At 35.3% G+C, this 23,491-nt stretch overlaps 4 protein-coding genes and 1 long non-coding RNA gene across 6 annotated transcripts; all 5 read right to left on the reverse strand.

Moving 5' to 3' along the window:
- Nucleotides 1-2,576: 2,576 nt before the first annotated feature.
- On the reverse strand, nt 2,577-4,469 carry LOC113078528 (uncharacterized). Of its 2 annotated transcripts, XR_003281547.1 has the most exons (5): nt 3,755-4,469; nt 3,513-3,686; nt 3,398-3,433; nt 2,744-3,298; nt 2,577-2,650 (listed from the first exon to the last, which is right to left on the reverse strand). It is a non-coding gene; the product is annotated as an uncharacterized LOC113078528 (long non-coding RNA). The 2 variants fall into 2 exon arrangements; XR_003281546.1 differs by having other exon boundaries at nt 2,578-3,298; nt 3,755-4,468.
- A 2,474-nt stretch (nt 4,470-6,943) lies between these two features.
- Nucleotides 6,944-8,007, reverse strand: LOC113078547 (C-X-C motif chemokine 11-6-like). The gene is made up of 4 exons (XM_026250847.1): nt 7,880-8,007; nt 7,614-7,740; nt 7,413-7,502; nt 6,944-7,238 (listed from the first exon to the last, which is right to left on the reverse strand). Exons 1-4 carry the CDS (start codon nt 7,935-7,937, stop codon nt 7,223-7,225), a joined length of 291 nt encoding a protein of 96 aa, XP_026106632.1. The 5' UTR covers nt 7,938-8,007; the 3' UTR covers nt 6,944-7,222.
- A 2,252-nt stretch (nt 8,008-10,259) lies between these two features.
- LOC113078537 (C-X-C motif chemokine 11-6-like) lies at nt 10,260-11,319 on the reverse strand. The gene is made up of 4 exons (XM_026250838.1): nt 11,175-11,319; nt 10,931-11,057; nt 10,732-10,821; nt 10,260-10,570 (listed from the first exon to the last, which is right to left on the reverse strand). The coding sequence occupies exons 1-4, from the start codon at nt 11,302-11,304 to the stop codon at nt 10,564-10,566; spliced, it is 354 nt and encodes a 117-aa protein (XP_026106623.1). The 5' UTR covers nt 11,305-11,319; the 3' UTR covers nt 10,260-10,563.
- Nucleotides 11,320-18,143: 6,824 nt separating this feature from the next.
- On the reverse strand, nt 18,144-19,185 carry LOC113069226 (C-X-C motif chemokine 11-6-like). The gene is made up of 4 exons (XM_026242233.1): nt 19,110-19,185; nt 18,875-19,001; nt 18,628-18,714; nt 18,144-18,498 (listed from the first exon to the last, which is right to left on the reverse strand). Exons 1-4 carry the CDS (start codon nt 19,165-19,167, stop codon nt 18,486-18,488), a joined length of 285 nt encoding a protein of 94 aa, XP_026098018.1. The 5' UTR covers nt 19,168-19,185; the 3' UTR covers nt 18,144-18,485.
- Nucleotides 19,186-21,076: 1,891 nt separating this feature from the next.
- On the reverse strand, nt 21,077-21,897 carry LOC113069235 (C-X-C motif chemokine 11-1-like). The gene is made up of 4 exons (XM_026242260.1): nt 21,809-21,897; nt 21,579-21,705; nt 21,402-21,494; nt 21,077-21,297 (listed from the first exon to the last, which is right to left on the reverse strand). Exons 1-4 carry the CDS (start codon nt 21,864-21,866, stop codon nt 21,285-21,287), a joined length of 291 nt encoding a protein of 96 aa, XP_026098045.1. The 5' UTR covers nt 21,867-21,897; the 3' UTR covers nt 21,077-21,284.
- Between the last annotated feature and the right edge of the window lie 1,594 nt (nt 21,898-23,491).

Below are 23,491 nucleotides of genomic sequence, written 5' to 3' on the forward strand. Positions count from 1 at the left end.
CAAATGCTTTTATGACTTTTTAAAGAGTTTGGTTTAGGCTTTTTTATATTAATTATAGTTGACTACTTGTCCCTCAGCACATGACAAGCTCATGTCAAAGGCAATTATGAAGTCGGCTTTACCCATGATTTATATTTATTAATTGGATGTCGGGTTCTTAATTTTTTTGAAGATATTCAAGGACAGAAGTAACCACCTATAACATAAAAGTGTGAAATAGGTTACGTCCTTATCTGATCTTTTTGATTTGAAGCGTTTTATTGGCTACTCGTTCAGTTGCATTTCTCTTATCTGTGCCAGGCAGCAACATGCCCATCTTCCACCCAGAGCTTACCATCAAAGCACTGGTTCTCTACTTTAAGTTTCATAGAAAAGAGAAAAACATATCAGATATCTTGAGCTTGAGCCCTATCTCTTTGATTGTTTAGAAGACACTTTCAGAAATGCAGAAGCAAATATATATATTGTTTTCCTGTAGCTCAATTGGTAGAGCATTGATCTATCAAGGTTGGGGGTTCGATTCCCCGGGAACACATGGTAAAAAATTGATAGAGAGCAAACTTTTTTTTTTTTACAGCAAGCCGATTCTGTTTATACCAATTTTTTTACATTAAGGGATGTACATGCACTTTGTGGATCTGCTTTTGACACATGTAATATTTTATTTATGAAAATGAATAACCAGAGGAGCTTGTTGAATCCACATCATGGTTTTGGTAGTTCATAATATGTTATTCAAACATAATCTGTGCAGACCTGGGGCCTGTTGCACAAAAGTAGGATAAGGGATTAAGCCAGGATATCTTGGTGATCCTGGCTCAATTGATCCCTAATCCGGTTGCACTAAAGCTGGATAGGGGGCAGGAGGATATGTTATGGTATAAATTACCATGGAGATTTATTCTGTGGAGCTAGCCTGCTCCAGACCAGGCTAAATTCCAGGATCTATTTAATCTCATCCCTAATGTCAGTCAGCAGTCGCCACAAATGGAAACCAATAGTTATTTCACTGCTCACTATGCATTGTTATCACATATAACTAGACCCACTGTCATTATTTAAACGTTTGTGATCATTAATTTCAATCACTTTGGATAAATAATGATTTTTAGATGTTGCTATCATTAGATAGTTTACAGTTTCCCATAGACTATAAGGCTATATATAAAATGATAGAATATTAGGGCCACAGAGGGGAAAAAAAAGACAAATCATAATATTGTAACCAGTTGTTTTAAAGGAGGACAGTTGTTAAAATGACAGATGTGGGGCATTTCGTGAAATTGTACTTCAGTATGGTTTCATAAACAAAGACATGCTGATGTGCCAGAATATGAAGTATCACATTGTCATAACTATCAAAACTGTAAAAAGAATATGTTGCTTTTCTGCAGAAAGAACCATCCTCATAAATTTATGACTTTATCCTTTTTCCTCAGTGGGGCCCTAGTACTCTGTCATATAAACAAATACACATTCCATATGAATATAAAAACACAATGTGTAACATTATGTTCCTTTATTGAATAAGGACAAAACAAAGCAGGTAAACTATCAGCTCCTTTCGAAACTGAAGTCACAGTGACTCTACAAGATGGAAAGCTCAGAATCAAAGCATATTATACAAAATGATACGTACACATTCAAAGGTCTGTATATAACACACCCTGCATGTCTGCACACTAAAATAAATGCAGGACAAATCCATACACATCAACTGAACAGACAAATGAATGGATGCAGTAGCCTCCCTGCAGCCTTGTATTACACACAGTATACCGCACAAACATCATAAGAGGCCAAATTCCTAAAAAAGCAACCCAAAAAAACCCTATTTCCTCTGCCACAGCAGGACATTTTTTACCTAAATTGAAAGCACACATACGGACTAAAATAATTCAACACATATTGGTCCCTCAGCAGCCGACCACTGTCGTCATCAGGGAAGATTGCCGGATTGTCCCAGTCCATGGCTGGTGGCACTCTGGGGGCCCTCTCCTTCCTCAGGCAGGCCACATTGTGGAGGACAGCACAAGCCACAGTAATAATCACATGCCCTAACAGGGTTGACCCTTAATTTGTGAAGGCAGTGAAAGCGTGCCTTCAGGAGGCCAAAGGTCATTTCAACTCTGGCCCTGGTCCTGGCATGGGCATGGTTGTAGGCCTGCTGTGCTTCCTGGGGGTCTGTGAAAGGTGTCAGGAGAAAAGGCTGGCAGCCATACCCCCTGTCTCCCAGCAACACACCAGAGAATTCACCTGTCAAAACAAAATCTCATCATTACTACCTCATAAACACAGTGATGTTCTTGACACAGCCATGATGGTTATAAATAGGGGTTGTGTGGCTTACCTTGTGATAGGCACTGATAGATTTCAGAGGCCTGAAAGATTCTGGAGTCATGGACTGAGCCAGGCCATTTTGCCACAACATTGCTGATCACACAGTCAGCATTGCAGACCATCTGAAATCATAAGATGAGGAATATTACACCAATCAATGCTCATCATTGGCAATGCAGAGTGTTCGTCAATGGACAATATCAAAAAGTTATGTTCAGCTGAACATTAATGCTGTGAAAGGATTTCCTATTCACAAAATCTGCCTCATGGGCACCTGAGGGGGCTTTTATCCTTATGTGTGTGCAGTCCACTGCACCAATGACATTGGGGAAACCGGTCACACAAAGTAATGAGTATCCTACTATGTGTTAACAGTTGTCCTGTAATTTGTAGATCCTCTTACCTGCAATCCTATAGAACTCCCCTTTCATGTCACAGAGTCTTCTGTGGCCAGGGAAGGAGATGAAGACATCTGCTAATGCTTTGATAGCCAGACACGCACTCCTTATTGTGCGGCAAATTGTGGCCTTGTTCAGCTGTTCTGCATCCCCCACTGAGTACAGGAAGGCTCCACTAGCAAAAAAGCGCAAGGCCACACAAACCATTTGCTCCACACTCAGTGCATGGCTCCGTGCAGTGCGGTGCTTAATCCTGGGACCCAGTAGTCTGCATAGATACCTGATGCCATCTGCAGAAAACCTGTATCTTTCATATAGATGGTCATCAGGGAAGGCCAGTGGGTCCAACCGGTCCCTGAAGACCCTTTCTCGCCAGAAGGCTCTCCTCAGCACAAGTGCTTCTTCATCCACCACATCTCGCAAGAATGGGCATGCCATTGTCAGAGCAGAAAGGAACACACAATTTTGGGCCTTCATATAGGCTAGTGGCCACACCTGGTGCTGGGGAGGTGGGCAAAAGAGGCCGGTGCCTTATAACGATGACTTGGTTGTACTGATTGCTGTGAAAAAAAAAAAATACCTTAGAAAGATGCCACCGTCCTGTGTGCTCACAATAGGAGCTCATATGTCATGGCTCACTTGACTTTACGAGAATATACCTAATTTTTATTTTGAGCTGTGTCATCTTCTTGGAGCTGGGGGAGGAAAGAAAAATAATGATTAATACATTTGTGTTACAGTTAGCATACAGTGTACATTGAAGGCATATCTCACCTCCCTCTCAAGTTTTTTTATTTCAAGGTCCAGTTTCCTAATTGTCCTCTTTTTTATTTCGGACTCCAGTGCAAGATTTTCTATCTTTTTCTTCTTGTACTGAATGTCTATGTCTGCCAGTTCTATTTGGCGCCGGAGGTGGTTGCCATACAACTTTCTGATAGCTTGTGAGCTCTGTGAACAAAATACAATTAGCGCAGCTGGAATTTGGCAGGATGTGGTGTCCTTTTATTAATACGCACTATGTTGCCAGGCTGGTTTTCCCACTGTATAGCATCTGGGTCCTGTAAAAGAAATTAGATTTTTTGATTTTGATGAGGACTCCTCACCATTGTAGAGTAAATAGTACTTTCACAGTCTTAACATGATACCCCATGCCTTCTGGAATCCAGAGAGATGGTCTCCTCCTCATCATCGTCTCCATCATGTGCTGTTGCTGCTGCACTGGGGCTTTCACCCTATCACATTTAATCGGATTCATATTGAAGCTAGTAGACAAGACATGCCAGGCCTACAGTATGCCTTTGATGGAGTACTCACTGGATCAGCATCTAGAAAATATTAAAGATTTTTTTTAGATATTTTTTTTTACTGAAAACAAGACAAAAATACTAAGTAAGAAAGACATTTTTGCAGTGCAGTGAGCAACCGACCTTGGGTCCTTTGAAAGGCGCTATATAAATTAAAGTGATTATTATTATAGCTCATCTATGTATTCAAGAAAATTTTATTTATATAGCACTTTTCACAATTGTTTCATTCTGTCAAAGCTGCTTTACATTAATAAAAGCAGGGGAAACACAAAAAAAACCGGTGGACAACATAATAAGCAGAGTACAACGGCTAAGATTAAACCGTACTGAGCGTAGTAACGTAAAATAATAATGTAAGGCTTTAATAATAATATATCATAGCTTTATACAGTGTGATGGAGTTACGTTACACAACTTCACTCATATATGCAGTGCATTTCAATAAAAAAAATGTAACCGTTTCATAATTACAGTACAACTGCGTTTTTGGAGATGTGAATTAAATATTTGATTTGTAATTGTGATGTTTCAGCGGAGCGATGAGTGTGTAATTGTGCACTACTTTCGCATTCAGGCGGTCTGCAATACTTTGCCACGCTTTTTCTCTTTGCTTTATCACTGTGGCGGTGTTGCTTTTCTTCTTAATTATATCTTTTACCTCCTCGTATGCCTCCATGAGGATTTGTGCTTCCGACGGGGAAAAGTACACGGCTCTAGTTGCCATGGTAAATCAGTTAATCTGTGATCTGTGGCGGGCTCTATTTGAGTGAGCCGTGAGCGCGCACCTATCCAGGATTGGTTTCACCTGGCTTAATGAATCCGTGTCTGCTCATCCTGGCTTGGTCTTTGTGCAACCAATTAAGCCTGGACGCACATATTTTGGCTTTATTGAGCTCAGCTGAGTCATTTATCCCTGATGTCTTAATTCTACTTTTGTGCAACAGGCCCCTGGTGTTTCATTATTTAAGTGAAACCTTTATATTAAATAACACATAATAGCTTTATATCAGCCTTCACAGATGCTTATTTGGTAGTTACACTGTTTAGCTTTTCTTTCAACACTTTTCAACAAAAAATGTTTTTTAATTTGGTCTTCTGAAGTATTCTAATTTGTTTAAATTGTGAATTGGTGGGTTTTTGTTAAATGTGAGCCAAAATCATCACAATTAAAAAAACCAAAGACTTAAACTACTTCAGTCTGTGTGCAATTAATTTATTTAACAAACGAGTTTCACAATTTGAGTGGAATTACTGAAATAAATGAACTTTTTCACAACATTCTAATTAATTGAGAAGCACCTGATATGTCTGTTGTCGGTATGACCCAAGGAATATGTTGAGACCAGTTTCATTACAATACCCTAATGCGATCAAAAGTTATTAGCATTTTTGGAAATTTCATAACTAAAGGTTAATGAATGGTTTATTACTATTGGCCAATAGGTGGCGCTGTTACCAAATTGATGTGACATGGTCAGTGTGAGGTGACAACAAACACATACAAAGTTTGGTGTAAATATGGCAAACCTTTGAGAGATACAGCCTCAGATGCAGTTTGGCATCTATTCCGCAAATTCGTTCATGCGCTAAACGAAAATCGTTTTGTGTATCGACAGGAAATCCATTACTTCTGCCAGCTTGGTCAGCAGATGATCCGAGCCAAATTTGGTGAAAATCGGACCAATGTTCTAGGAGGAGTTCGAAAAAGTAGATTGTCAACATGAATCAAAATGGTGGACAGGAAATTCAGCCAATATTGGTAAAATTGGTATCTGTGTTTTCATCATGATCCAAGGAATCCATCAACAATAGATTACAACAGGTTAATATAAGCAACACTTTTTGAGTAGGGGAAGTTGTGGCTAAGTGGTTAGAGAGTTAGTCTCTTAAACCTAAGGTTGTGGGTTTGAGTCTTGAGCCGGCAATACCACCACTGAGGATGGGTTAAATGCAGAGCACGAATTATGAGGATGGGTCACCATACTTGGCTGTATGTCACATCACTTTGATTACCATGAGGGTATGGAGCTGAAGGCTAAGGTGTTTGTAAAATACAGCATTTTAGAACATAATTCAAAATGGCTGAAGCCTAAAATGTCTGACGTGGGAAAACTGGGTATCATTCAATTTGGCATGATGCACTGAATCTAAAGAGACCAGTTTTGATTGTGATTTTTGGCCAAGGCAAGTTATGAGGTCTCCTGACCACTAGGGGGCAAAGCGCCAAAACAATGCAGGTAGTCACACCACTGGCTCTGCACCCATTTATCCAAAAATCTTTACTTCAGACTTATGTTCCCTCTAGAAGCTTGCATTTTGCATGTGAACATCGCTTGATTATGCATCGCAAAAAGGCAGAAAATCCCTTTTACAAACTTTTAAATGAAATGTTCCCTCCTGGTGGAATGACCTCCTCAACTCAATCCAAGCAGCTGAGTCCTTAGCTATATTCAAGAATCTCTTCTCTTTCAGCTTTATTTGACCCTCCAACTTTAGCACTCACTATTCTAATTCTATTCTTTAAAAAAAACTTGTCCTTTTTAGACTGTTCATTTACTAACAGCTCAATATTAATAATAAAAAAGAACTTCTCTAATCTTTTTGTATTCTATCTGTTTTCTTTTTATTTATTATATAATACAAATAATAATAATAATAAAAAACCTTGCTGCGTGTACTGCGTTAAGCTGAGGCTTGTTATAGCACTTGCATATCGTTGCTCTCTTGTTGATTTTGATTGCTTCCAATGTCCTAATTTGTAAATAGCTTTGGATAAAATTATGGCTAATAGGTTAAATATAAATGTATGCAAATGTTTTTATTTAGTTTATTTTTTATTTATACTCCATAGAAATGAAAATAAGTACAAAAACAAACAAACAAACAAAAAACCAATACTGCAATGTCACAAAAGCTTTATTTTGCATGACTGTAAATATTACACTCTGTAATCATCAGGCATGTTTTCCATTACTATTTTAAGATGTATATCAGTGATTAGTGATCATATTTATCAGGTAAAAAAAAATCATTAAGGAAACATTAGGAAAAGATTTACATTGCAATATCAATTTCAGCTCAAGATTGGTCTTAAAGATGTTGGCTACTGATTGTAGGGTGTTAACATAATAAGTTCTTCACTTAACAATAGCTCATATGGATTCATATTTCAGGCTATCACTTCTGCAGGCTCCTAAAAATAATCAGAAACAGTTGACAGTGAGTCTTCTCTGATGGATAAGTAAAAGAGAAGTATTCATATTGTATTTCTCACTCTGTAGATCTGTGGTGTTTACTTCTTCTAGAAGTTGTGGACATCAAGTATAAACAAAATATAGTAATAAAAACAGTAAAGGGTTATACTAACCTCTTTTCAACAGCCTTCATTATGTAGTTCTGTGTGAATTTAGATTCTGGATTCAAGCATTTCTGCTCTGTACTATTTTTCAGAGTAACACTACAGAAGACCATGAGACAAAATAAGCTGCATGATTATTTGTCACTCAACATATTTAAACAGAGATGTACAGTATTTAGAGAATATATGTAAATAACGGTATGTGCTTACACAATCTCCTGGGATTTACAAGAGGGACTTGGTGGTATGATTTCAACCTTCTCAATCAGTTTTGGGGGAACCATTTTCACACCTTTGCCAGCACAAAAACACCTGCCTTTTGGAGCTCTAGCCTGGCCTGGAGGAGAAAAACAGAGCATTGTACCATTATCTACAACAGCCTGCCATGCAAGAAGGTTTCATGATATAAATGCACAACATCAAAAACCTGAATATTTGCATTTCTTCGATCTGCAAAGTTCAGAGATCAAACTCACCTTTCACCTCTACAACAAGCAGGCAGCCTAGAATAACCACAGCTGTAATGATTTTCATAATGTCGATCCTCACTGATCTCACTAATGGCTGATTAATGAAGTTGTGGGTGATTAAGGTCAGCTGCTTTATTTTTATGCTTTTATTAGGGATTTTCCCTCCCTGAGAATTTTTTATTTAGTTAGTTTTTGTTTCTATAGTCCAGCATCTGTACTTGTCTCATTTCTCAGAAACACTTTCTTTTCATGCAGACTTGACCTTTCCAAGAAAGAGGAAGGAATTATTTGAATAATAATTGTCTTTTGTCAATATTAGACTGTAATTACAATAAAATTGCAATTACATAATAAGCATAATAATAATTTGTATTAAATTACAATGATTATGTTTTTTTGTTTTTATGTTTTAATGCTTTTCGTGGCAATAATAGTGTAATATCGCAATTATAGTCAAACAGACTATAATTGAAATTTTACGTATTGCAATGCAGAAAGAATTAGGCCATTAAAAGAATAAAAAACTTAATCATTGTGTAATTTAATACACATTTGTATTTTGAATTTACAGACAGTCTGTGTATTAGTAGGGGACTTCCGGTGACTCTTTATGCAGGTGCATCAGTAGGTACTGTGGCAAGAAGTAAGTAGGTCACTGAACCATTTCTCAACACATTTGTTAAAAAACACTAGATTCAGGTACAAAACAAGTGTGAGTATGAGTGAGTCAGTGAATTATTTAATGATCTGAATCATTCAACAATTGGGGCATAGGTGGTGGATATTATTTTACTGTTGCACAAGGCCCATTGAAATGCCACTGTGCTCTAGTAAAATATTACCGAAACCTTTGTCTGACAATGGAGATGTCTGTATACCAACCTAAGAATCATTTACAGTCATGCACATGGGAAATTAGGTAATGTGTGTTTTTTGTCAGCTGTTCGGAAATCCGAACTAGGGATGCCAGATGGTGATTGAATCAGTCGGTCAAAGGGGTTTGCAAAAAGGTCTGAGATTGTTAGTAACAGGATGTTTTATATGGCAGAAAACAAAAAGAGATGCAGATTTTTTTTTGTTTTTAACCTAGAATCCTTTGTAGGGAACAAAACTGTCAGCTATGAAGCAGCTCTTTATTGCACATGCAGCTTGTGAATGGCTCTGCTCTACAGGAAAGACAATTTATATTCATCCAATAGTAGGGAAAAAAAAGTATCAAAATATGGTGACATGTTTTTGACGAGGGTGCTATGCCCAATTCATAAAGAAATGCTAGAAATAGTCCTGTGACATTTGAATCTGCTGTTGCTTAGTTTCAAACCGGTTTTCTTAGCTGATGAATAATAATCAAAAGTAACTGACAATATCGTATCAAAAATATACGTCACTCAGTAATAATTCCTTATTTCATGACCTGTGCTGTTGTTGTTCTGAATATCAGCCTGCGGTCTTTTGCAGGCACAAGACTGAATCACAGCGTGGTGATGTAAACCACAAACTAGTGCAGACAGTTCTTTTAAAAATAGAGCTTAATAGAAGACAGTGGTTAGCGGCTCTCACTACCCTTTTACTGTACATTGCATGTTCTATTTTAAAGTATTGGATAAAAACATGATTTATTGAAATTAGGGAATGCTGACATGCACGATTTACTTCAATACGAGAAAAACTTGTATATGAGTAGTATAACTGGTATAAACAGCTGTTTCAGGCATATCAATACAGTAGAGAAAAAAGATGGATGGATATAGAGATAGATAGATAGATGATAGATAGATAGATTCAAAAATAACAGTAAACACAAATTGCTTCACTAGTGTGGATTCGTGCTATTCACAAAACACTTTTTCATCACACAACATCATGAACTGTTGTCAGATATAAAATATCAAATGACTAATGATAATCTGTTTGAAGAATAGAGCAGAGAATGAGTGACCACCTCCTCTTTTCCTTTTTCAAGAGAGAATCATTTGTTTAAACTCTTTGTTCATTTAATGATGAGGCAACTAACAATTTTTTTTTTGTTATTATTATTTTTAAACCGCTTCTTCTGATCACAGTTAGAAGTAGTTGTCTATTTCAATTCATTTTTGGGATGGGGGATGGAAATGTAGCTTGCATCTCTTTCAGTTGATTGATTTATCCAGTGCAGTTGCAACCTACTTTAGTTTGCACTGGCAAAAGTCTTTCTGCTAGCCAGGTTGGTCAAAAATAACTGCTTATAACGGAGACACTGTTTACAGTAGTTGCAGTCTTTAAAGCTTTATGTTTTACCTCATGTTTTATATACCAATGGGACTATTGTGTTTGTAAATGGAGATGCATTTTCACTCAGAATTTCAGAATGCAAGAACTACTCTGAAAGGTCAGACGAAGTAATTAATATATTAAAAAGCTTTATTTGACAACTTTGTGGACAATGAAAATACAATCATACAGCAAATTATAACAAGACTGTACATATGACACATTGTTCAGTGGTCTTATTAAAATATGTTTGTGCAAACAACCTAGTGGTCACATAAAAAATTAATTTAATAGGCTTACAAATTATGAAATATTAATAATTAGGCAAAATATGAATACATCTTAAGTCAGTGAAGGAATTTGAAGGAAGCTGGTGCTTATGATGATGTCTTGGTGTTCTTCAGAGGCACAGAGACGGATGTACTGTGTGGCACAGTCTGTTAGCTCCTGTGAAGATCAGAAATCATTTCAATTTAGTTTATTTTGCCATTAATGCATTCTTTTTTATTTTTAATTGCCACGTGTCTGTCTCTGCCGCACAAATATACGTCTTTGCATTGAATATGTTTGTGAAGCAAGAGTAATATACTTAAAGCAGACATTCTCACCTCTTTTCAATAGCCTTTATGATGACATTTTTAGTGAATTTGGACTCTGGATTCATGCATTTCCGTCCTGCACCATTCTTCAGAGTCACACTGAAAGAACAAAAGTAATACGCCGGGTCTTACTCTTGATTGTTTTACAGTTGATGAATGAATTAAAAATTGAAATAAATCAATGTATACAAATGTGGGCTATGCTTACATAATCTCTTGTTTGCTACAAGATGGGCTTGGAGGGATGATTTCAACTTTCTCAATGTTCCTCACTAAAACCATGTTCGCACCTTTGTCTGCACACAGGCACCTGCCCTTTGAAGACCTGTCCTGTCCTGGAAGAGAAATGCCATATATTTCATTAGAATCAATCAGATCATCACCTAAACGCATATAAATCTCAAAGATATGCTGAATGCTCTTGATCTGCGACTCTCAGAGCTCAAACTCACCTTTCACTCCTACAGCGATCAGGCAGACGAGAAGAACAAAAGCTGCAATAGTCTTCATTGTGTTCTTGTTCTCGATGAGCTGTGCTTGTGTTATGTCTGGCTCAGTGAGATTATGACTTAAGGACTTCATGAATCCATTTAAATACTGTAGGGACAGGGTTTCCCCTTAGTGTTAGTTCCCATTTTTAGGTTTCAATACTCCCACCTTCCTCTCTTTTTTCTCTTTTTATTGCGATTTCTCGGAAGCACGGTCCTTAACCTTTATGAACAGAAGCCTTGACTTAGAGCACCTTAAGTGTAACTTTCCAAGAATGAGGAAGGAATTCATGCTTAATTATATTAGTGAGAATTATGATTTGGTGAGACAGACGTTAGGCTAAAATATTGAAAGTGGAAAAACTCTTGGGGAATTTGATTGAATTTGATTGCTTTTATTGTCCGTTTTTAAATACATGACAATCTGTTGTAAACATTTAGTGTATAAATTAAGGTAACAATACAAAGAAATGTAGAAAATTCACATTAAACCACTTACTAACACAGTCTTTTGCAAGAATTTTAAAGCTAATGAACCATTGTGCGAAAGACGAGTAGCACCCAACAATTTCTATGCATTCAATCTGGCTGAATCCTGCTGATTTAATAGTTAATAACTACACTTTGAAGCTGTAGTTTATTTCATTTATGACTGATTACCAACTGTATGTACTGTATAAGCTTACATGAAAATCAAGTTTTATAATCATTCTTAGTCACTCACTCCCTTTAACCACCAACACTCCTATCTGCTAGGACATTTTTTGCACTGTAGTTTTCCCAAAGAGGTCTATCATCCAAGTCCTAACAAGACCCGACCCTGTTTAACGGCAGAGTATTAGCCAAGGAGTCATTAGCCTGTTCCTGTTTTCTTCATTATCATTCTTCATTATCGAATTATCATTCATTAGTTTCCACCTTTGTTTGTTAATCATCTTGTTTGCTCCTTAGTTGCCTGTCCTTTATAAGCCCTTGGTTTCTAATCGTTTTTTGTCTTGGGTTCATGTTGTTTTTGTAATTGTGAAAGTGGTTTCTGTTAATAAAAAAAATAAAAAAATATTCCTTCGTTGTGTGCTTTCCTAAAAATGTACCGCCTGACAGTTACATTCAGCATGTGACATACTAGACAAAATGTTTTTAGCAAGTTGATAAAATTTACAAATGCTTATGTTTACATATTCAACACAAGGTCTATACAGCAACTTTTGGACTGTGAAATAAAAATAAAAAATAAAAATGACCCGTCTCCATCATGCCAAACTGTGGCTGGGATCTACTGGTTTTTCTGGTGTGCTTGTGGATGTTGAATTTATTTGTGAAGGCAGTGAGAAACCACAAAAAAGGATGTGGGACAAAATGTGTATTTTCTGTGGAATATTGTCAGTTGTTTTCACTACCTCTTTATTTTCAAGGCAGTCTAAACAACATTGTTTTAGCTGATGTAAAAAGATAATATTGGCCATAAATGTGTGCAAGTTATTTGTCAGGTATAAATTATTGTATAGTTATTCTCTAAGCATTCCTGGGTCATTTTTTAAAATGAGACATGCTTAGTAAACCAGATAATTTGAGGATAAGCTGGCATAAACCAAACCTTTAGTAAAAGTTTCCAGACAAAAATGTCTGGGTTATGCCATTTATTTTCATATGTTTGCAGATTATAAAAAATTCAATGACGAAAGATTTCTAATGATGAAATTCAGTGACTAATCAGAGTTACAATGTTGAGAAACCAAAGAGTTAAGATATAAACAAACCACAAATCAGGTCAATGGAGACAACTTTCCTTTTCACTGGAATATCATCAAATGTTTTCACTACCCTTTTCTTTATATAGGACCTTAACAAGATGTTATGTTGGGGTCAGCTAATGACAATTATAAAAATGAATGCAAAAAAAAAAAAAAAAAAAAAAAAACCTTTGAGAAATGGCACTTCAACTGCAACCTATTATTACAAAATGTTTTTTTTTTTTTTTTTTACGAATGATTATGCATAATATAATATACAAAGTTACTTTTTTTTAATAGACTTTTTGTCATTATCTGAGTTAAGAAAAAAATAAACTTTATGCACTGTCTATTAAACCATTTTTTCAATAATAAGATGAGGTCGATCCATATTTTGTCTTGTTGTGGAGTTAGTTTTCTGCATATCACAATACATTAACACTTGTATTCGTTGTCTTTTTACTTTGGAATTGTAAGTATGGACTCTTTAGAAAACTCCAAATAGCTGTAACAGTGACATTTTAAGCTTTAAAGCTTATCTACATTGTCTGGGACAGTCTTTAGTAATAAGGTAGACAGAGTAAGGTTTTGGACAGAAGCCCCCAGTTGTGTCTTTCATATAATAAACAAAAAAATAACTTTGGACCCCTCACATCCAGCTCACTTCTTTCTCTGAACATCGGGCATAAGAACAGCTGTACAGAACATCTCAAAACTGAACATTTTATCACAGTAGTATTATATTTTATATATAGTATACAGTAGTATTATATTTCTATATCTTTTCTAATCTGCTCTAGAATAATCTACTTTCTTATAATTAATGTTATGTTTCATTTTATTAGCTTAATTTAACAGGAATGCTTTCCTTAGCAAATTCTTTGTGTGCGTAAACACACATAATAATAATAATAATAATAATAATACATTTATTTTGTATAGCGCCTTTAAAAATTGTTTTCTTAAGGCGCTTTCTAAGAAAACTACATAAAAGAAAAACAAAACATTAAAATACGAGATAAAATACAAAGCAACAAAAATTACAAAACAATAAAATAAAAGCTTCCCTAAAAAAAGAATGTTGGTTTTAAAGACAGCTAAAGAAATAGTAGCCCTAATGTCAGTTGGGAGAGAGTTCCAGAGTTTTGGGCCATATGAAGAAAATGCTGTCACCCCTGGATCATAACCTTGTTTTGGGGACAGCTGCTGAGAATAGCTTAAATTGCAAGTTGGCATGTAAGATGTTAAAAGATCTGCCAAATACTGTGGAGCGAGTCCATGCAGAGCCTCATATGTAAGCATTACATTTTTTTAAATCTATACGGTATTTAACAGGCAGCCAGTGCAATGTCTTCAAAACAGGAGTTATATGGTCGCCAGCCCTAGCCCCAGTTAAAATTCTAGCTGCGGAATTCTGCAACTATTGCAATTTGTTAAGAGAGGATTTGGACACTCCAACATGGAGAGCATTGCAATATAGTCAATTCTTGAGAAAACAAAAGAATGAATACATTTTTCAGCTACAGACAAGGATAACATTGGCCGATTACGTGCAATATTTCTAAGATGGAACAATGCAGTCTTTACCGTGTTCTGGACAAAAGGCTCGAATGACAAAGTGGCGTCAAAGATAACACCAAGATTTTTTAGTTTACTGTGTAGCTCTAGGACAGCACCATCAACTGAAAAAAATGTTGAAGCAGCATTTCGCACTTGGTGGGGAGCGCCAAGGAGCATAACTTGTTTTAGAGCTGTTTAAACAAAGAACATTTTTAGCCATCCACATCTTAATCTCAGAAATACAGCTGGAAAGATGTGGGACATCCACAAATTGACCAGGTTGAGAATGTATGAGAATGAGAATGAGTATTGTCAGCATAGAAGTGATAGCTGAGGTTAAGGGATCTTAATAGTTGACCAAGAGGATAAATATAAATACTGAAAAGCAAGGGACCAAGAACTGAGCCCTGTGGGACACCAGTACAGACAGGGTCCACATCAGATCTGAAACCATCCATAAAAACAAATTAAGTGCAACCTGTAAAATATGACCTGAACCACTCAAGGGCAGTTCCAGATACACCGAAGACAGTTTCCAGTCTATTCAGTAAAAGCATATGGTCAACAATGTCAAAGGCTGAACTAAGATCGAGTAAAATGAAAATCGAGAGAGCGCCAGAATCAGAAACTAAGAGTAAATCATTAACAACTTTAACCAGGGCTGTTTCAGTACTGTGCTGATTCCTAAACCCAGATTGAAGGGGCTCAAACATATGGTTAGATGGTTGTGTAATTGAGACGAAAAAACACGCTCTAAAATTTTAGCAATAAATGGAAGATGAGAAATTGGCTTTTTTAGCATGGGAGTGACAGCAGCAGCTTTAAATGCTGTTGGCACAACACCAGTAGCCAAGGAGTCATTAATAATGGTAAGAACAGCAGGTACAAATAACCAAAACAGGATTTAAATAAAGTAGAAGGCAGGGGATCAAGTATGCAAGTGGAAGCTTTCATACCAGATACCTGTGCACAAAAAGACTCAAAGGTAACTAAAGAAAAATTAGTTACCATATGAATTTCCCTTTGTGGGACAATAAAGTTTACCTTGACCTTGACCTTGAGAAGGGTGTACAGAAAAAATTTAGCAGATGAACTAGAAGCATGATGACTAAAAGAACTAAGAATATCTTTGTGAACGTTATCAATTTTTAAATTGAATGATTTAAGAAAATCATTGGACATCTAAACTGATGCAGTTTGGGTATTCGTATAATCTACTTTCAATAGACTGTTAATAATATGAAAAAGCTGCCAGGGTTATTATGATTATTTTCCATAATCTGCGAAAAGTATGAAGACCTTGCAGTGTCAATTTATGCTTTATATTGGCCCAAACCGGTTTTCCAAGCTTGATAAAAAACTGACAAGTCTGAACCAAGGCATTTACATTCCAGTTTGCGACATTCCACCTTCTTTGAACGTAAATTGTCATTATACCAGGGAGCTTTATGTACTGTACAAAAGAGACAATGTGTGTTTTAATAGGTGCAAACCTGTCCAAATTGGCAGCAAGAGCATAATTAAGTTAAATGATTTTATGCTCAGAAGGGACAGAAGACAAATCACCCAGGCATGCATTAATTGAATTAGCAAGAGCCACAGGGTCAATTGATTGCCATTTACGGAAAGAGACAGTACGTGTAACTGACCTTAAAAGTGTTTGATACCTCCAAATTAAAAAGGATGGCTAGATGATCAGAGAGACCAACATTTACAGTAGAGATATTCGACCCAAAAGCATAATTTGCCATAACTAAATCAAGTGTATGGCCTTTGCAATGTGTAGGAACATTCACAAATTGTGTAAAGTTAAAACAGCAGCAGAGCTAAAAAGTCCTTGGCCAAAGCACAGTCTTTCTGATCAACATGTATGTCAAGATCACCAAGAATCAGAATTCTCTCAAACTTAAGTGACAGCATTGTCAGCAGATCCGCAAATTCTGACAGAAATTCAGCATTTGATTTTGGAGGTCTAAAGATTGTAGCAATAGCAGTAGAATGAGTAGCAGTTACACTGAGTATGTGGCATTCAAAAGATGTAAACTGAGGTACAGACACAGGGCATAATTTTCATTGCAGGTTATGAACCACAATAATACCCCCACCTCTGCGAGAAGGCCGCGGATCTGCTGGAGTCAGTTGGTTAAAAAGCAGTCAGTCATCTTGTTTGTCTCAAGTTTCAGTGAGAAACGCAGAACATGCATTAAATAATACCGCATTCAGAGGGTTTGGGTTTAATGCAGGGGCACCGTTATTAAGTTAACAAGGTCGACACCAGTTTGATAAAATCTTGTGATCCTCCTTTGGCTGTTTAGAACAGACAAAACGCACTAGCGTACCCAGTCAACCCAGTTCACTTGGCAATAAAGCTCTTTCTGATTCTTAAATGTTAGAATTCATTAAGTAATTATATTTTTATAAATCTATTACTGTATACATTAGAATCAATCATTCTGAATTCAGTTTACAGCTATTATGAAATCCCTTCAGTATATTTGAAAAATAGGCCTGTTTATGATTCATGCAATCATATGTAATCCAGACGTGTCACTTTGAAAAATATTTACACGTCATAAATGAATGAATGTATTAATGAATACATTAAATAATTAATTAAATAATTCATTCATTTATTTATTTAAACAAAGGCATATTTTTGTGCATATTCTCAAAAAATCTGACAGTTGGGATAAATTATACTGTACCTTAAGAGGCAACTTGTCCCAAGTACAAGGTCATCATTACCATCCTTTGATTATCAGGTGCTATGACATCTAAATTAGAGAATATTTCCATACCTTGAAGATGCACTATTGTCCTTTATGCTATAATATTTGAAATTATCTTGTTTTGGCATGTACAAACTGGGTAATTCAGTTTTTGCCCTAAGAATTAAGCAGCGTTTCACAAAAACCTAGGTTATGGCATAATTCCCTGTGGCCAAAGACAACATTCCTGAATGATAAACCCACATTACCTAAACAAAGTGCACGATGCACTACTAAATAAAATCCACAGTGAACAGCATTGAATGTAAAAACAAATGTCTTATTTTGTCTGTGTGATGGTGGGTAGTAGTGAGATGGGAGTTCATCAAAAAAGCATGCAATAATTAAAGCAAGTTAGACTATAAATATGTGGCTGTGTTAAATCATCCCCTTAAAGCTCTTTTCTTTTTCTCCCTTTCCATCTTTCTAATCCTTTTCTGCTCACATGTGATTGGAGATGAATGGGTAGTACCTCCCACTTTATTTTCAGATTTTTGGAAAATCACTGCTGTTTTGCTTTTCAAAAAAAAAAAAAATGGTTTCAGTTTAAAATGTTGCAGGCAAATTTTTTGTAATAAATAGTTGATAACAAATTATAATGATGATAATAAATAATCTAATAATATTGGGCTTGTTTTAAAGCTGCGGTTGCTTATTTGTCTTGCGAGAGTTGGCAACCGTGCATAAATTGTCACTGTTAGGAACCACGACCTAGCAATGTTCAGGTCTGTTCTGCTAAAAATATTTGGATTATATTTAACAAGCATCATCATGATGTTTTGTCTGAACTCTGAATGCTAGGGTACGGCAACTGCCAGAAATTGACAATGACAAAGACCATTCATTTATGGAAAGAATTATAATAATTTCTTTATTTTTGATAGTGGACACAGATGGTAATTAAATAAATAACAAACATCATAAGTGGATTGTAGAACAGCAACAACAGTGTTCATTAGTTATATGAACATAAACCAAGAATATAAACAAAATAATTTTATTATTATTATTATTAATTACTTCACAGTCAGTTGCATACTTTTAAATCCAGAAAATATTTACACTACTCAACAGTTTTTACGTACGCTTTCAAGTCAGACTCATTCAGTGCATACAAACTGTGTACTAGAAGTCTTATAGCGTATGATTTCATGGATATCAGCATGTTCTTCAGTGGTATTATAACACAGCAGCTAATCCAGAATCATACTGTGCATCTACTGGCGGGCCCTGTAAAGATCAGAAAAAGATCCGTTAATTAGATATTATTTTAAACATTCTATGTTATTTTTTAAATATTATTATTTATTTAAGAGATTGCAAACAGGTCAAGCAGACAACAAAAATGGTTACACTCACATCTTTCCAAGAGCCCTCTTGATTAAATTCTGGGTGAGTTTAGACTCTGGATTCATGCATTTCCGTTCTGCGCTTTTAAGAGTGACACTGGAAATAAAAAGGAAGAGATGAGCTGAAGGTGTTCAAGAGTGTCAAGATAGCAGCATGATCATTAATGTGTATCAGAATAAATGAATGGATATCAGTATAATGTATATTAGTATAAATCATTATTATGTCAGTATAAAATCATTGGTTTTGTCCTTACATAATCTCCTGTTTTCCACAAGACGGACTTGCAGGGATGATTTCAAACTTCTCAATGTTCTTCAGTAAAACCACATCCACTCCTTTGTCAGCACAGAAGCACCTGCCTCTGTGAAACTTGTTCTGCCCTGGAAGAAAAATTATCCTTTATTAGCTGCATGGTAATAAACTAAAATGTATAAGAGAGTTATACAATAAATGTAAAATGATAGGTCTTATTAATAGGCTACACTCACCTTGTACTTCTGTTGCAAGCAGACAGGCAAGAAAAACTAAAACTGTGACAGTCTTCATTATTTTTAAAAGTGTTGATGATTGTCTAAGACTGTTATTACCCGAGATGTTCAGCTACTTATATGGCCGTCAGAAGATCAGGGATTTACAGCACGGTCACAGTTCCCAGTTTCAGTTTCAGTTTCACAAGCACAACAGTTTTGATTTCCCATTTCTTTGAAATGCTTTGACTTTGTCTCAAGTTGTTTAGTGTAATGATTATTAGTGAAAAATTATTATTTGCTTTACTGCAATTTTGGAAATTTAAGGACCAAATGTAACATCCCTTCCCTGCATAAGTGCTAAAGCATCCAATATACTGACAATCATGCTTAGTTCTAAATTAAAATGAATCAAGTTTAATTATAAATCAAACAAGTTAACAGCAAACAATTAAAGTTGTTATTTTAATTTATAAACAATTAAAGTTGTCAAATTGGAGTTGTTCAACTCCAAGTGCTTACATTATTAAGATGTTTAAACTCTGATAATAAACTAAAAATGTTGGATTATGAAATGAACAATATTGTGATGATGAAAATCAGTGACATCACATCAAACACTAACCCTACTTCTTTTTTAATTCAGTTTTCACTTCCTCTGTATCTGAATTAGAGTCTTAATAAGAAGCTCACGCTTATAAGGGGGAATAACATTTTGTGAACTCAATGTGATACTGATGTCCTGAACCAAAGGTTTTCTTGGATGTTTTCTTTTTTTGTTTGTTTTTTGTTTTGTTATATTTCTAATGCAGAAGCAGACAAATAAATTTTTTTGTGAGTTTAAGTGTATGTGTACGTCTAGCATATACACAATTGCTGACTGATAAACTTTAGCTTTATATTACATCACCTACATGCTGTTTATTATGATTAACATATATATAAAACTTGACTTACATCATTTATACTTTATACTCCGTCAGCTTTGTTGGTTACTAGACACTTATGACATAAATAACCTTTTTTTTTACCTTCTACCGTGCTGGTTTTTTATGGGTTTTCTAAACATTTCAAATCTCGTTTGGCAAATTGTACAAATTCATAGTTTTGCCAAATTTGCCATCGATTTTCCATTATGTATTAAGTCTGAGTGAAATGGAGATTGTGATAATTTTTCTTTCCTATTTTTATCTGTAATGGCTTTTCACTAGCAATTAGTCAAGGGATATGTTTCATATTCAAATTAGACCAATATACATTTTCATGTGACTGATTTAAAAAAGTTATGACCAGTCTTAAATGAAACAGTTCTATAACTAGCTCATGAGCTCCGTGTATTTATAAGACATTGTGTGATGTTAAAAGAAGTTTAAAAACCGTTTTGCTTTTGTTTTGTCTTTTCATTTCACTGTGATACGTCATGTGTTTTTAAAGTGCGTTCTGTGTGAACTAAACCCTGTAGATCCCAAATCTGGATCGTCTTCTGAGAGGTTTCCATATAACCAGTGAACGTGCTCCCACAGACTCAAGGAAAAACTTCTTCACAGTGCTGTTATTGTCCCCTTACTAATCATGGCATTGGCATTGTGACATGAGAAATTTGATATTTCTGTGTTAACCCTTGCTTTGTGGTCTTGAGACATTTTCATTTACATCAATATTGTTTGTTGTTTTGTATTTAGTTTTGTTGTATTAACTTTAGTTTTAGGGTGATTTTATATAAATATGACTTTTTATCGTACTCGTATTCTTACTATTTTTTTTAAATAAAGCTAAATTCAAGATTATTTCAGTTATGTGTAAACCACGTATGGTTTTTACCTATTGAAGTAACCAAGTATTTCCAGGTTTTACATAATATGTAAAAAATTGTTCTGCTGCTGACCAGACAATGGCTTTGTGTCTCTATGTGTGGTTTCCTGATCTTCTGTTTACTTTTCACACACACTGAGACATGTAACATAAAATTAGGAAACATTTACTTTGATTACAAAGATTTTATTTGATGCTTTCCACTGACATTACACAACACTTTTCTTTTAAAAATTAAACTACTCATTATGTGTAAATGTAACATCTAAAATACTTTATTGTAATACATGAAAGAAACAATAAAGCTTTTAAAGGTCTTTGGAATGAGTCCACAGTGGCCACAACCTCCCTGCTTGAAATCACAGTTGAACCACTTCACATATTTTACTGAGCACTCCTAAATGAATAAACATAAATACAAATTACTCCATTATCCTTTATTCATTTTTAATGAAGCTCAGGTCTTCAATATCATATTGTAATGTCATTGATAAGACTCACCGGGTCTTTTTTGCAAGACTCTCAATGATATACTTGGTGAACCGTGACTCTGGGTTCAAGCATCTTCGTCCTGCACCATTCTTCAGCGTCACACTGTCCAGACACGTCATCAGGTTATTTAAAGAAAATATAGATTGATAATGTCTTAAACTCAGTTCTAAATAATCATGTACTTACACAACTTCCAGATGTCCACAGGTTGGACTAACAGGGTGAATTTCGACTTTCTCTATCAGCTTTGGCCTCACCGCTTCGAGACCAGCCCCATGACATAAACATCTTTGGATTCCAATCCCGGGCCTCCCTGGAGGATGATAGAAATAAATGATGGAAATGATTACTCTGACACAGCAAAGCAACAGAACAGTTAGTGAAATATATATAAAAAAAGCAGAAAAAAATCTTACCTTCAATAACAAAAATGGCCAAACTGACCAAAACAAGTAGAGTGGCTACAGTCTTCATTTTTCAGTCTCTTGATGTTCTTCACCTTAAGCCACTTGACTGACCAAATGAGCTGGCTGGCATCTTTTTATACACATGGCAGAGATATTCAGGGATTTCCCTGTCTGATGCCTAGTGGCGGATAAGATCTTGCTACTATCAAGTTCCAGTTACTCTTTTCTATATCAAACCCAGTTTCTGGGAAATACGATGAAGCTTTCAATATTTTATTTGGGTTTTATGTGCTGTGTCATGAGCTCTGTGTCACACATACAGGTATACAATATTACACCTATGTCATATCAGTTAGTCAGTTAGTTAATATCATTCTAATATTCTGATTTATCATGAGTGTTGGAAAAAGAACTGCATTTATTCAAAATATAAAACAATTTCTAATAATATATATTCTACTAATATATTTTTTTCTTTACTATGACTTTTTATCAATTTAACACATCCTTGCTGAATAAAAGTATTGGTTTTATTTAAAAAAAAGAAAACAAAAACATTACTGACCCCAAATTACTGACCAGTAGTGTATATTGTTATTACAAAACATTTATATTTTAAAAACATAGCTTCTTTTTTTTTACTTTTTATTCATCAAAGTATCCTAAAAAAGTATCACATGCTCTGAAAAATATTAAGCAGCAGAACTGTTTCCAACTTTGATAATTAATCATCATATTAGAATGATTTCTAAAGGATCATGTGATAATGATCCTAAAAATTCAGCTTTGCATCACAGAAATAAATGATAATTTAAAGTATAATACATTTAAAAACAATTATTTTAAATTGTAATAATATATCACACTATTATATTTTTCTCTGTATTTTTTATCAAATAAATGCAGGCTTGATGAGCAGAAGAAACTTCTTTCAAAAACATAAAAAATAGTAATGTTTCCAAACTTTTGGTCTGTACTGTGTGTATATATATATATATATATATATATATATATATATATATCAATTAAGTTAATAAAATTGTTAAATAGATAATTTAATAATACAAAAGTTAAAGGTCTATTGTTTATGTTCAGCGCTAATGTTTTGAGTGTTTTGAGTCATTTTATTTAATAAATAAATAAGTATAAAAAATGTCAAGTGTGTAAAAATTCATATTTCAGTAGATATTGGACACACAAATCCACTCATACCATAAACCTACCCCCAAAATCACAGGTATATATTGTATAAGTATTTATTTACGGGTATTTATTAATACTCCAATATGCAATGTCATCATGGTGATATTCCCATGCACATAACGTTTGTTTGACGCTAGAGGTTCCTTATTGAAAGCAATGGAGCACCCTGCATGTTGAGAAATGAAAAATGATGCCGTGGGATCTTGACCAAGTGTCATTTGGTAGTGAGAACATGTCGACCACAAACCCTCTCTGGTTAACTGCCTCTGCTAAGCTAACTGGAGATGGTCGTCAAGGGAATTTTTGTGAGTATGTGGACTAGGTGTTGCTGCAGTGTGGGTGAAAGGGACTTCATAACAAACCTGGAACCTAAGCCCATACAGGCCACTGACCCAGAGCCCATCCAGCCTCTCACCACTCCCACTAATACTACAGAACTAGAACCTGAACCAATGACTATAGAATAGTCTGAGAGGCGTTTCAAAGATG

Source organism: Carassius auratus, chromosome 5, assembly GCF_003368295.1.
Source record: "Carassius auratus strain Wakin chromosome 5, ASM336829v1, whole genome shotgun sequence".
NCBI lineage: Eukaryota > Metazoa > Chordata > Actinopteri > Cypriniformes > Cyprinidae > Carassius > Carassius auratus.

Coding starts and splice junctions, on each gene's coding strand:
- LOC113069226 (XM_026242233.1), bottom strand. CDS start 19,167: ATGAAGACTGTCACAGTTTTAGTTTTTCTTGCCTGTCTGCTTGCAACA. Junction 19,002..19,109: donor GCTTGCAACAGAAGTACAAG/GTGAGTGTAGCC, acceptor TTTTTCTTCCAG/GGCAGAACAAGTTTCACAGA. Junction 18,715..18,874: donor TGTGGAAAACAGGAGATTAT/GTAAGGACAAAA, acceptor TTTTATTTCCAG/TGTCACTCTTAAAAGCGCAG.
- LOC113069235 (XM_026242260.1), bottom strand. CDS start 21,866: ATGAAGACTGTAGCCACTCTACTTGTTTTGGTCAGTTTGGCCATTTTT. Junction 21,706..21,808: donor GGCCATTTTTGTTATTGAAG/GTAAGATTTTTT, acceptor ATCATCCTCCAG/GGAGGCCCGGGATTGGAATC. Junction 21,495..21,578: donor TGTGGACATCTGGAAGTTGT/GTAAGTACATGA, acceptor GTGTCTGGACAG/TGTGACGCTGAAGAATGGTG.
- LOC113078547 (XM_026250847.1), bottom strand. CDS start 7,937: ATGAAAATCATTACAGCTGTGGTTATTCTAGGCTGCCTGCTTGTTGTA. Junction 7,741..7,879: donor GCTTGTTGTAGAGGTGAAAG/GTGAGTTTGATC, acceptor TTTCTCCTCCAG/GCCAGGCTAGAGCTCCAAAA. Junction 7,503..7,613: donor TGTAAATCCCAGGAGATTGT/GTAAGCACATAC, acceptor GGTCTTCTGTAG/TGTTACTCTGAAAAATAGTA.
- LOC113078537 (XM_026250838.1), bottom strand. CDS start 11,304: ATGAAGTCCTTAAGTCATAATCTCACTGAGCCAGACATAACACAAGCA. Junction 11,058..11,174: donor GATCGCTGTAGGAGTGAAAG/GTGAGTTTGAGC, acceptor TTTCTCTTCCAG/GACAGGACAGGTCTTCAAAG. Junction 10,822..10,930: donor TGTAGCAAACAAGAGATTAT/GTAAGCATAGCC, acceptor TTGTTCTTTCAG/TGTGACTCTGAAGAATGGTG.